Below are 11,531 nucleotides of genomic sequence, written 5' to 3'. Positions count from 1 at the left end.
CAAGGACATCTCTTGTTCCAACAAAGATAAATTAATTACCAGACAATCTTGATCATCCATTTAATTCGGATATATTGTGGCACAGCTGGACTCCCTTTTCTCGGATCGTTTTTCTGAATTTTTGAGGACGCATGAGTTTCATAAGATAGGTCTAATTTCGGAATAGGGCCCCACGAAAAACAGACGGTCCGATCATGGGTGCTAGGTGCATGCAATTGATGGTCATCATGAGTGGAGAGTTGCATCGCTTTCGCCTTGGCCCCCCGGCCCCACATAATAAATAGCTACTGGGTTCAGTTGGGCACTTGGGCAGGGGCAGTTAATGTGAAATGTGAACTTCTTTAAATTTAGAAGTTATGGTACTGACAGTAATGGTTGTGGTGGTTGCTCTCAACTTTTCCTTTTGAACCTGCTTCAACAATCCCGGGAAAAGAGAGATGGGTTCATAAAAAATTACACTCCAACTGCCAGTAAAGCCCGCTGCGACTCCCCCTGTTTCTCCTCTTCTGAATGCCCTGCTATGATTATGAAGCAGACGGTAATGGTTTATGGGATGGACTTGATTAAACCGCCCCAGTTGTCTGTATGTTTGATGACGGTGCTAATTCTTTTGCGCTCCGCTGAATCAGCGGTTTATATTCGCTTCCATCGAGTTCCACCTGCTCGCTCGAGGTTCGCTACGGCTGTTTTCAGCTACTCGATCACAGGTTCTGATGGGTCTGCTGGATGTAACAAGAATCGTGGATGTTCCATTTATTGTGAGGTACTTTTTCTTCTTCTTCTTCTTCTTCAGATAGTGGTGGTGGTGGTGGCCAAGTAAGTGGTAATGTGGGTGATTGATTAATTTTCTCTAATCAGTAACTGAAACTGAAACTCCATGTACTCGGTTATGTGGGTGAATGTTTGGCTTTCTATGGAATTTAGGAGATCCAAAGTAGTTGTACAAGTTTTGAACTACGATTGGCAAACACCACTAGCACCGCATTCGGCTACTCTTTTTACTGAAACTCCTGTTTGCGTCCAAAAGGTAGGAGGGAGAAGCTAAGATGATATACAATGTTATTGTTTTCCCCCCAAAGCTTGTACGTGATTTATTTTCAAAGATTAAAGTTGAAGATCATACCCTTCCGGCATCAATCCACTTTTAGTTTTAGACATCTTATCTCAGGTGCAGATGTTGAAAGTTCAAACCCAGATCGCACGTCGAGTCTGTCCCTCCGTGGTTTGGTCCAACCCGGTCGACAACGGAGCTCGGCGGTTTCGCAAAAAAAAATCTGGTTCAGAGATAGCATGAGAGTTGATTGGTTCAACCGCTCCATTTCTTTGTTTTCAGTGAACTGAATGACGGGTGGTTAGCTGTTATCCTGGAATTTGGATATGCTCCTAACTGAGCGCGCCTCACACCGACCTCATATCTTGCAAGCAAAAACTCTGCGCACATAACATCCAGCGGTACATTACATTGTAAATATCTCCCGTACAATGTATGTTAAATTGATAGAGATGTTCCTAATGATCTTATATAGTGTGTGCAGAGTTTTTGTTTGCAGGTAATGTTCATACTTGTCTTTGGCTTCATAAGAAAAACTTCATTCATTTTCATCTCTCTCTCTCCCTCTCTGTTTCTCTACCCAATCTCAAGGCAACAAACAAATTACTTAGGACCGCACCCCTAAGCAAGAATGGTAGAGAGATCATGTGAGCCCAACTGATGTGCACATCAGGGTTAGAGTATCTAAACAGACAGGCCAAGTAATTTGATGTATTCATTCATTCAGTTTTCTTTCCCCAACAAATTAAAAAGTTTGACTTTCCTACATGTTCATGGATCCAAAGTAAACACTAACTATACCATTTACATTTTGAACAGCTTGATGGGCAAACTCTAGCACCATGCCCAGTTAATTCTATAACATTGAAAAACTTAACTGAAAATCAAGATCACCATTTCCTTCTTAACGTCACAGCCTCCAATGGAGAGAGAAACTCGTCTTCCTACAAATGGTTCATTGGTACGTTTCCCTCTGATTTGTCCTCGTATCTCTGTGACAGTGGCTTTGCAAACCTCAACAACATAAGTGTAATCTAATTTGGTTCTGTTTATCATCATGAACCTCTTACTAGATACAATACCTCCAACTGCATCCATCATTACTGAAAAGAGTTACACAAATGCTGAAACCATAGCTATCAATGTTACATTTACCGAGGCTTGCACCGGACTGGGTGGCTTCAAGTGTATGAACTCATCGACTTGTGATGTAAGTTCTAAGTTCAGTTCTCTCTCTCTCTCTCTCTGTTATTGGTTTTTTTTTTTCTTCTATCATTTTCATCTCTACCTTTAATAGAATAATGGATCAATAATAGATTCTGAAGCTTTTGTTGATAAATGATAAAACCCACTCTGTTTTGAAGGTCATGGTAAATGGGCCAGCTGGCGTGGATGCATCTTCACTACGAGTGATTGAACACAATGTCAAGTATAGCCTTGTTATTGCTCTCTCACTCAAAAGCACATATGGGCGCGTGTTTATTAAAATGGCAGATAAGTTCTGTACAGACCCCGCTGGGAATCAGTTTGTGAGGTCAAATGGTTCAGTTGTTGTTGTTCACTTTGGTAATCATATTTCTTTAACTCCCTAAAATCCATACATCATTTCTCATCTCCCTCTCATTTTGTTTAATATCTCTTTCAATTGTCTTAGATAGAAGGCCTGTAGGGGCAGAAGTATGGACATCTGTTCCGTCCTATGAATTGGAGCTTGGTGGGGTCCTACGAACTGTAATTGCAACTAACAGAGCAGAGGACTTGGAGATCTTCTTGGATTTTAGTGATTGCATTGTTAACTCAACAGAAGAAATACTACATGTATTACATTCAAATTCCGGCAGCTTCGTACCAATTCATAGCAAGAGCCATGGGAACCGCCAATTTATTTACAAAGTAAGTTTGTGTGTCCTTGGTTTGCTTGTTAGGACAAGATATGTAAGAACTGAAAACAAGTAGGAAGATAGTTATTGCCATTTTGTTCCATTTTGTAGCTCCAAAATATCTCGAGGACTGAGATAATCACAGTAAAACTTAATTCTGCTGCATTAATTGGGCGATCAGGAAGTCCTGTCTCTCCTGTCACACCTGTTGCATTCCTTTATGGTACGCCCTTCACTCTCACTGTTTTTGTGATTCCCGAGTTGGTTCTAAGGGATTCATTCCCAACTCGATTAGGAAGCTAATGGACGGAAATTTCTTTTTCTTCCTCAGATGCTACAGAGCCTGTTGTCAGATTAAGCACAGGATCCCCAAGAGTTACAAAGAAGTCAAACATCGATGTAATAGCTGAATTTACAAAACCAGTCTTTAACTTTGAGGCCTCGGCAGTAGAGGTTAGAGGGGGGAAACTGACAAGGCAGGTGCATATGGTCGCACTCAAAACCATTTAAATCGTATTTCAAGAATCATTTGTACGCTGAAAACAAGCAAAACAGATGAAATCAGAATGCCAGTATTAGAATTTAGACATATAGACATCTAATCTAGCGACTGTTTTTTGTTTTTTTTTTTCTTGCAGAAATGTAACAAATTTCTATTCCTGAAAACAATAGCTCCCTTGATATAAATAGTTATTGGTTTCTCATCTTTTCCTTTTTTTTTTCAGCTTTAAAGAAATTTCAAAAGCTCTGTACTCTTTAAGTATCTTAGCTACATCCCCAAATGTGGTCTCAGTTTTCGTTCCAGAAGGCAAAGCAAAAGATATCACCGGCAATCTAAACGTGGCCTCTAACCGACTTGAAGTCAGGCACTGTAAGATTATTTCACCTTATTATACAGTAATTATGATGATTCCTCATGCATGCCTCAAATTACTGTGTTCTCCATCCTTCTGGTGTCTGTTTATTTCATCATCTTTCTGGTGTCTTTTTGTATATGTTTTTATTTATCATTTCTGATTCTCAACTCTGCACATAGATACGACACCTGCAATATCCGTTGCACTCCATTCATTTGTAACCGCTGGACTACTAACAACATCACTAGCAGCTTGTTTGCTTTCACTTGCTTCTGCAAATCTGGGAGCAATAGGTGCTTTGAATAGTGGGACCACCACTTTCATTGTTTCAGATCCATCGATGAATCTTCTGGTAAGTTATACATTAAGCTTTGTAGGGTTTAAGGTCTGTATAGTTATTTTGATACATTAAGCTTTGTAGGGTTTAAGGTCTGTATAGTTATTTTGTGTTATGAATACGTTAGGATCCCAGAAAAATAATTAGCAGCCAAAATATTTGTAAGAAAAAAATACTAACCGGCAAAGGTATTGTTTTTATTATGTTTTCTAATATTTGATTACAACTTGGAAACAAACTTAGAAATGGAGTTTTTTCAGATGAGAGTGATATAAGGAGGCAGTTATACAGCAGAGTCCAGTATCACTATAATTATTTTACCGCATTTTACAGCAGACCAACATTAGAAAACTGATATTCTTCTAATATAATTATTTTGCAACATATTTCACATCTATCCAAACACAGCCCATGTCTTGCCTCTTCTAATTTTCTTCTGCAAATGCATACTTTAGCTCCATATCAGTTGTTTTTAGAAGTTTATTGTCTGTTCAGACCCTCCACCCTACATGAATCATGATTCACCAATCCATTCTATATGGCCTGCAAACAGTTTTGATCTCTTTACTTCATAATTCTGCTCTAGTGTCTTCAAATGTCTTCCATTGCATTTGCAGGGAATGGTGGGACACCTACAAATATTTGTGTTCTCAGACTGGCTCTCCTTTAGCCTGCCAATAGAATACTCTGAAACAACAAAAGGTCTGAGGTGGCTTATTCCTCGTGAAAAGCTTCCCTGGGTCAAGAATAGCAAGTCAATTTGGCCCAGTTATGATTCTACATCTGAAGATCTTAACAAGCTTCCAATGAAGTACAGAGGCATGCCTGAAGGACCCACTCTGCATGAAAGAAGAGCTCACAACTCAACTATGTTGAATTCTGGCAACTTTTCTTCATATTTGCAACATGGATTGGCATTAGCACCTGGAATAGTTCCGGAGGCTGGTGGATTCCACAGTCAACTGAACGAAAGCAAGAAAAGTGCTTTCTATGGTCTACCTCTTAGTACTGATGAATATTTTGTTTATTTCTTGGTAAGTTTAGAGTCAATGAAAAAAAAATTCCACGTCTAAACTGTTGCCATGGCTTTTTTTTATACAACTGTTGTCATGGCTTTGAATATAGTTGCTGCATTCTTGCAGAAAGGAGAACCAACATCTGCAGTTAATGTCATCAATGAAATCGAGATATATACAGGGTAAAACTCTCTCTCTCTCTCTCTCTCTCTCCAGGACTTCTAGCACAACATTCTGTCTTTTCTAGCACATAGATGGAGAATATAATGAATTAAGAGATCACCAAATAAGAATGGGATTAAAATGCCATTTAATTTAATCCACATCTTATAAAACAAGAAATATTATACAACTAGGATCTTGAACTAAACATGCAGGAAGCAACAGATGCTCGGATTTGTGGTCCTTCCATGTATGTGTCCATGCATATTCAAAATAAAAATAAGAATCTAATGCTCGGATTCTGTTATCAACAGATGGCAAGATTTAGAGATGAACTTGTTTTGGCTTGGAGTGGGTGGTGGTGGTTTAGTTGTAGCCCACTTCCTTGTTCTTCTTTTTCTGAGATGGAGAACTGGAACATCTGTTCATGGAATACTCTCGGCTCCGAGGTTTGAGCTCTTTCTTCTGATTCTCATGCTACCTTGCATCTCCCAATCATCAGCCTTTGCTATCAGAGGTAAGGAAACAAAATTTATTTTCAATTTGGTCAACCATATTTCAGAAGATTTTGTGAACTCAGTCAGATATAATGTTGGCTGCACAGGTGGTACAACTGGGGGAATCATTACAGGGGCTTTACTGTTAGCCATCCCAGCTGCTCTTATATTATCAGTATGTTTATTCCTTGTAGTCGCAATATTCATGGGCAATTTTGTTCAATACAAAGAAGTAAAGCACAGAGATGCGAGCAAGCCATGGTATGCCAAGGTGCTAATTTTCCTCGGTGGAAGGCCTGTTACAGGGAAGTGGTTTCACTTGGAAACTGTGCCTTCATCTTTCCTCCCGAGATTTGGTTTTCTGTTTGAGGATCGAAAGGGTCCCCCAGTGTTTGTATTACTTAATGTGAATGACCCAAATAGCATGCCCAAGTGGGTTGACAGTGGCCAAAGCGGAATTGGGAGAATGAGGGCCATTAACTCAGATGACAGCAATGAAGAAATTAATACTTCAACATCAGAGAGAATCTTAGGTTGTGCCAGGTCAGCCTATATCATTTTTGATCTTCTAAGAAGGGTCAGTGTGGGCATAATCTCTGGTGCCTACTCAACAAGGGGACCAAGCCGAAGCGTTATAGCCTTAGCAATCACACTGCTGCAATTCGTTTACCTGGTTACTCTCAAACCATATATTAGGAGGGGTGTTCATGTAGTGGAGAGTGTTTCTCTCTTATGTGAGATAGGGGTTTTTGGGTTGTCTACCTATATAGATCACCTGAATCTGGTTGAAGAGACAAGGACTACGGGCTTTATCATGCTGGCTTTCCTGTTCATTAGCTTTGTTTCTCAGCTCGTGAATGAGTGGCATGCTCTAATAAAATGTCTTCTGCAAATCCCCCAATCAAGAAAGCCTTCTTTCAAGCTTGGTTTGAGATGCATTGCAAAGGGTCTTATCCTGCCTTTCCTGCCAAGGAAGCATTGGTCTAGACTTGTACCAGGATCCTCCCAACCCAAAACAGGCCTAGTTACAGTCCTTCCTCTAAGTCCAGAGAGACAATCGGAAAGAGGTGATGGCAGAATGCCAGTCGTTAACCCATTAGGTGCCATGAGTGCTACAGTAGTCCCTGTGTTAAGTCCAAGTTCACCTGGCCTTACTAATATTCAAGCAACAAGCACAGTGACTGCACCATCACATATCGAGAAGAAATCAGGTGAAGGGAAGCACTTAAAGGGGCTTAAATTGGAATCAAAGGGTGAAATGAAGAAGCTAAGAGCATTGGCAAAGGCTAGTTTTTCAGGGGGTCCAAAAGGTGGAGAGAGTAGCAGTAGTAGCTACGCTCTAAGAGGGAAAAGCGTTCCAGATGGGGCATCCTACATAAGTTCTCGAGCTTCATCTCCAGATAGTAGACACTGAAACTACAGATTTATTAGGCTATAGAAATGAAAATGCATTGGAGTTCATTCTTCCTAGTTCAGTGTACATATTTTCAGGTTTTATCCCAATAGTTTACAGTTCTGTTATATATCAAAAAATAGCTCACAGTTCTGTTACAAACCTAATGTCTGGGGAACACCAAAGCTTCGGAATTAATTATTTTGCTTTCCTCGAGGAAAGTAGCTATTTCCGAGGAATTAAAAGATTGAAAATTAGCTAAATTTCAAGCATCCTACATAGATGATCTTGTTGCATATAAAATTCCCTTGAATGACAAACAATAAAAAGTACAGAGAGAAGATGGAAGTAAAGACGGCCAAAGTTGGGACCAACTCGGATGATGGGGTCTTGCGGTTCGGATGCCCTGCTTTTACGAAATGGTAACAAGTTACAGACGATGAAATGGTGAACCATAAGGACATTTGTTAACCCTGATTGATAACCATCACGAAAAGAGAAATGTTCAGTGAAAACACTATCCATTACCAGCTTCGGTGTTAGGGATGAAAGCAAAGTAACTGAAGAAGACAGTTCAGCATCGAAGAACTTACAAATGCCTGGCGACAGAGCGAAATTGTCTGAAGAGAATTAGATGGTCCTCGGACAACGTCAGTGATGAAAAGTGGCATGGGAGGACTGAGGAGCCAGAGGCGGCTGGCCGGAACCGGATCGAAATCGAATGAAAGCATAATCAGGAGAGAAAATCATTTCGGAGGACAATAGAGGATTCGGAGATGGAAGGAAGTTTTGGTGCCATTAGAAGTGGAGAGGGTTTGAATGGCGTTCAGGAGAGAGCAGAGCAGAGCGGGCCTCTTTCAAGTAGAACCTAGAGCTAGAGGAGAAGGGTTGATTCGGGCTGGAATCCGATATATCTGTGTTTCGGGCTGTGGGACCAATTATAATGCATTAATCCCCTACGCTACGGGGGACCATAAGTTGTGGGCAGACGAGGGCATTATGATTGGTCCCACAGCCGGAAACACAGTTTTAAGTCAAGCTAATCCGTTGCATGATGGAGAATTGGACTATCCGAAGTACAGAGCGAACAACTGAACAAGTGCAGCAGATCCGGACTCGGCTGAAGCTAAAGTAGGGCTGCAAACGGATCCGATCCTTATCCATAGGATTCGAATCAAATTGGGACTGCAATCAAATATTAAATGCTATTAATAAATTAAACTAAAAATTATTAAAATATTATATATTATTAAAAAAATAAATTAAAATTGGCTATAATATTGTATTTCTTTAACAAAATAAATCTGAAAATAACTTGTATGAAAGTTAAAACTATGATAGATTAACAAAAATACAACAATTAAATCAAATTTAATGATACACACTATAAATTTTTAAGTATTTATGAACATATATATTTAAATTGAATAGAATCAGATATTATCGAATTGGACAGGGGTGGATTCATATTCGATCCAATTATAATCAGATCAAATTCGAATCACCTTTTAATGGGATCGAAATTTGAATTTGGAAAATGGGACACCGTTTTCAACCTTATGCTATCAAACTGCTTAGTCTACTTGGCATTATTCAATCTAAGTCAAGCTCTTACTCTCAAGTCATGGATCATCAACATCAAGTTTCATCTCTCCTACCAAGTCATACACTTACACTACAATACAATACGACACCTTATATTGGGATACAATAAGATGTGTATCCTTTTAATCATATGCATTGGTCCAATATGCCACCTTATACAATACACGCTAATATAAAAGCGTATTGAACAAATATTTTTAATTTTTATTAACTTTAATGTGTATATACAATTAAATAAATAACGTATATTTATATTCAATAACTCCAACTACAAATTAAAAAGAATAATATTCAAAATTAGTATTTCAAAAGCTAATAGAATAAATAATTTATTAAACCACACGTATATCAACACATGATTTGTAATCTCAAGAAATGTATACATTATTTTAATAATAAAATCATTATTTTACTATTTAAGTTTTTTAAATTTGCACATAATATGTATCTTTAAATTTTTAATATATTTTAAGATAATATTATATATTTTTTGAAAATTATTAATTGATATTTCAATTTGCATTTTATAATAATATATTTGTTGTTTACAAAAAATTATTGTTTACCAAACATTTGAGAATTAGGGCCCATTTGGTTTGCAAGAATAGGGATCTAGAATCGGAATCGGAATGGTTCAACTATTTGGTTGGATAGAAACAAATCCCATTCCCATTCTTGGTGGAATGGCATTCCCCCCATGAGGGAACGATCATTCCCTCCCCCTCCCATGGGAATGAGAATCCATTCAAACCAATTCTGGTTTTGATTCCGATTCCAAACTGAACCAAACAGGTGAAGGGAATAGACCATTCCGATTCCTATTATGAACCAAACAGACCTTTAATCTTTTTTAATTGACCTTTTTGTTTATGTTAAAAATTAAAAATAGTAAAATATAAAAGATTGATATGATAATTCAAATATAATAGTTGCATATACTTTGTGCATGTATTAACTTGTAAAAATATATATAATATGTACATTAAACTCTTGATCAATGTATCATCAATAAAATTCTATGATATCTATGCACTTAAAATATATATTTACTATGTATTTATACATTACTTGTGGTTATTTTGACATTAAATTTAATGTTATTAATATATTTATGGAATTTGTATGCATTTTCTCTGATGCTTCCAAGCATTTTTACATTTTTTGTTTATATCAATATGTTTTCAAAGCTTCTTTGTATCCCTATCTGAGTTGTTTGATACAATACCCAATAATAACACTTGATCCTTGCATATATCTAATACAATTTTTGAATTAAGATTAGGTTTTTTTCTTAATCTTTAGCAATTTATAGATCTGTTGGTGAAATTATCATGTAATACCTATACCCATTATGTTGATTGTTATGTATTAACTCATAAACTATCAAAGCATGTATTTCTTATATTCTTATACCATTTCTATAGACTTAAAATTAGTGTTATTCATGTGTTCTTTAGATTTATTTGAACTTCCAAATGTCATATCCATTTGTATCTTTTTGCATCATATCTAGGGGTGGCAATTTTTCACCCAACCCGTCCATTTAAATGGGTTGGGTTGGGGATAACCATTGGGTTAACCATTACAGACATAAGTATTAATTTCTTAGCTTTTTTTTTAATTTTTTTCATCTGAATTAAATAATTTATAATTAATGCATTAATTTTCTATTAACTATCGACTAAATTTAGTTTTGTCTTGAATCAACACACTTCACCCAACATAAATCCAAATCAATTTGACCCGAGCCCAAACCAATTCAACTTGGTTTGACCTGATCTAGTATATACCGATCTAGGTCGATCCGAATCCGAAATAGACTCCAAGCGGGATGGTTCGATACCGCTTGATGTGCCCAATTTGGGTTGTCTAGCCCAACCAGTATTCGTACAACCCAACCCAACCCAACACGAGCCGATCTAGGTTGACCCGAATCCAAAATGATTTTGGGCGGGGTGACCCAGTGTCCACATGCTTTGGCCGGTCTGGGCCATCCGATCCACACAACCTGACACGAATCCGGACGGACCCGATTTACTTGCGTTGACCCGCTTTGGGTCAATCGATTCGATCCCAAACCTGTGCACAAACCTAACATGGTCCTGTCCAAGTCAATCCACCATTGATTAATCCAATTCGGTCTAACCGAACTTATCCAAATCTAAATGATTCAACCACTCTTAATGTGATTAACTCAAAGATAATCCAATTAGATAGTTCAAGTTGGTCTAACCGATTTGAACCTAAGTGGTTTGATCAAACCCGAAATCCGAACATAGTCAAATGGCTTCGCCACTTGTGTAAAAACAACAAGCATGTAATGTGATTTGAACCTTTACCACTTGTGTAAATAGTAACTACAATTACCACCAAGCTACGACCAACTTATTTGTTAAGAGAATTTTTCTTTTAATTCCATAAATATAAGATTAATGGATTTAGACAGGTTGGATTGGGTTAAGCGGGTTTGGGTTGAACCCAACTCATTTAGTTTTATATAACTAGGTCATTAATGGGTTGGTGGGTTAGATGGATTGGGTTGACCCAACCAAATCCACCCAATTGCCACCGCTTATCATATACATGTCTTCAAAGCATATTCCAATGCATCTTTTCAATTTGCCTTTCAAATACTCTTTGTAACACCAATGATTTAAACTTTTATTAGAATACTATAGCTTCGTTGTGGTTGAGAATCATCTCATTACTTTTTTTCTTTTTTTTTTTTTTTTT

General features: G+C 37.7%; 1 protein-coding gene across 5 annotated transcripts; it reads left to right on the top strand.

The window, feature by feature from the left end:
* The first annotated feature begins 363 nt into the window (after positions 1–363).
* Positions 364–7,218, top strand: LOC104591726 (uncharacterized). Of its 5 annotated transcripts, none has more exons than XM_010250714.3 (13): positions 364–763; positions 1,871–2,012; positions 2,125–2,261; positions 2,416–2,617; positions 2,706–2,944; positions 3,043–3,154; positions 3,263–3,407; positions 3,657–3,802; positions 3,968–4,140; positions 4,743–5,159; positions 5,268–5,323; positions 5,618–5,820; positions 5,908–7,218. In XM_010250714.3, the coding sequence occupies exons 1-13, from the start codon at positions 521–523 to the stop codon at positions 7,212–7,214; spliced, it is 3,522 nt and encodes a 1,173-aa protein (XP_010249016.1). In that variant the 5' UTR covers positions 364–520; the 3' UTR covers positions 7,215–7,218. The 5 variants fall into 5 exon arrangements, with proteins under 5 accessions (XP_010249016.1, XP_088759826.1, XP_010249013.1 ...); XM_088903702.1 differs by adding an exon at positions 925–1,752 and having other exon boundaries at positions 366–763; positions 5,618–7,218; XM_088903700.1 differs by having other exon boundaries at positions 4,040–4,140; positions 5,618–7,218.
* Positions 7,219–11,531: the final 4,313 nt, after the last annotated feature.

The sequence above is a fragment of the Nelumbo nucifera genome, chromosome 4, assembly GCF_055504915.1.
Source record: "Nelumbo nucifera cultivar China Antique chromosome 4, China Antique-T2T, whole genome shotgun sequence".
NCBI lineage: Eukaryota > Viridiplantae > Streptophyta > Magnoliopsida > Proteales > Nelumbonaceae > Nelumbo > Nelumbo nucifera.
The sequence above is the reverse complement of the archived record's forward strand: the minus strand, read 5'-3'. Positions and strand labels throughout refer to the sequence as shown.

Coding starts and splice junctions, on each gene's coding strand:
- LOC104591726 (XM_010250711.3), top strand. CDS start 521: ATGATTATGAAGCAGACGGTAATGGTTTATGGGATGGACTTGATTAAA. Junction 764..1,870: donor GATGTTCCATTTATTGTGAG/GTACTTTTTCTT, acceptor CATTTTGAACAG/CTTGATGGGCAAACTCTAGC. Junction 4,141..4,742: donor ATCCATCGATGAATCTTCTG/GTAAGTTATACA, acceptor TTGCATTTGCAG/GGAATGGTGGGACACCTACA.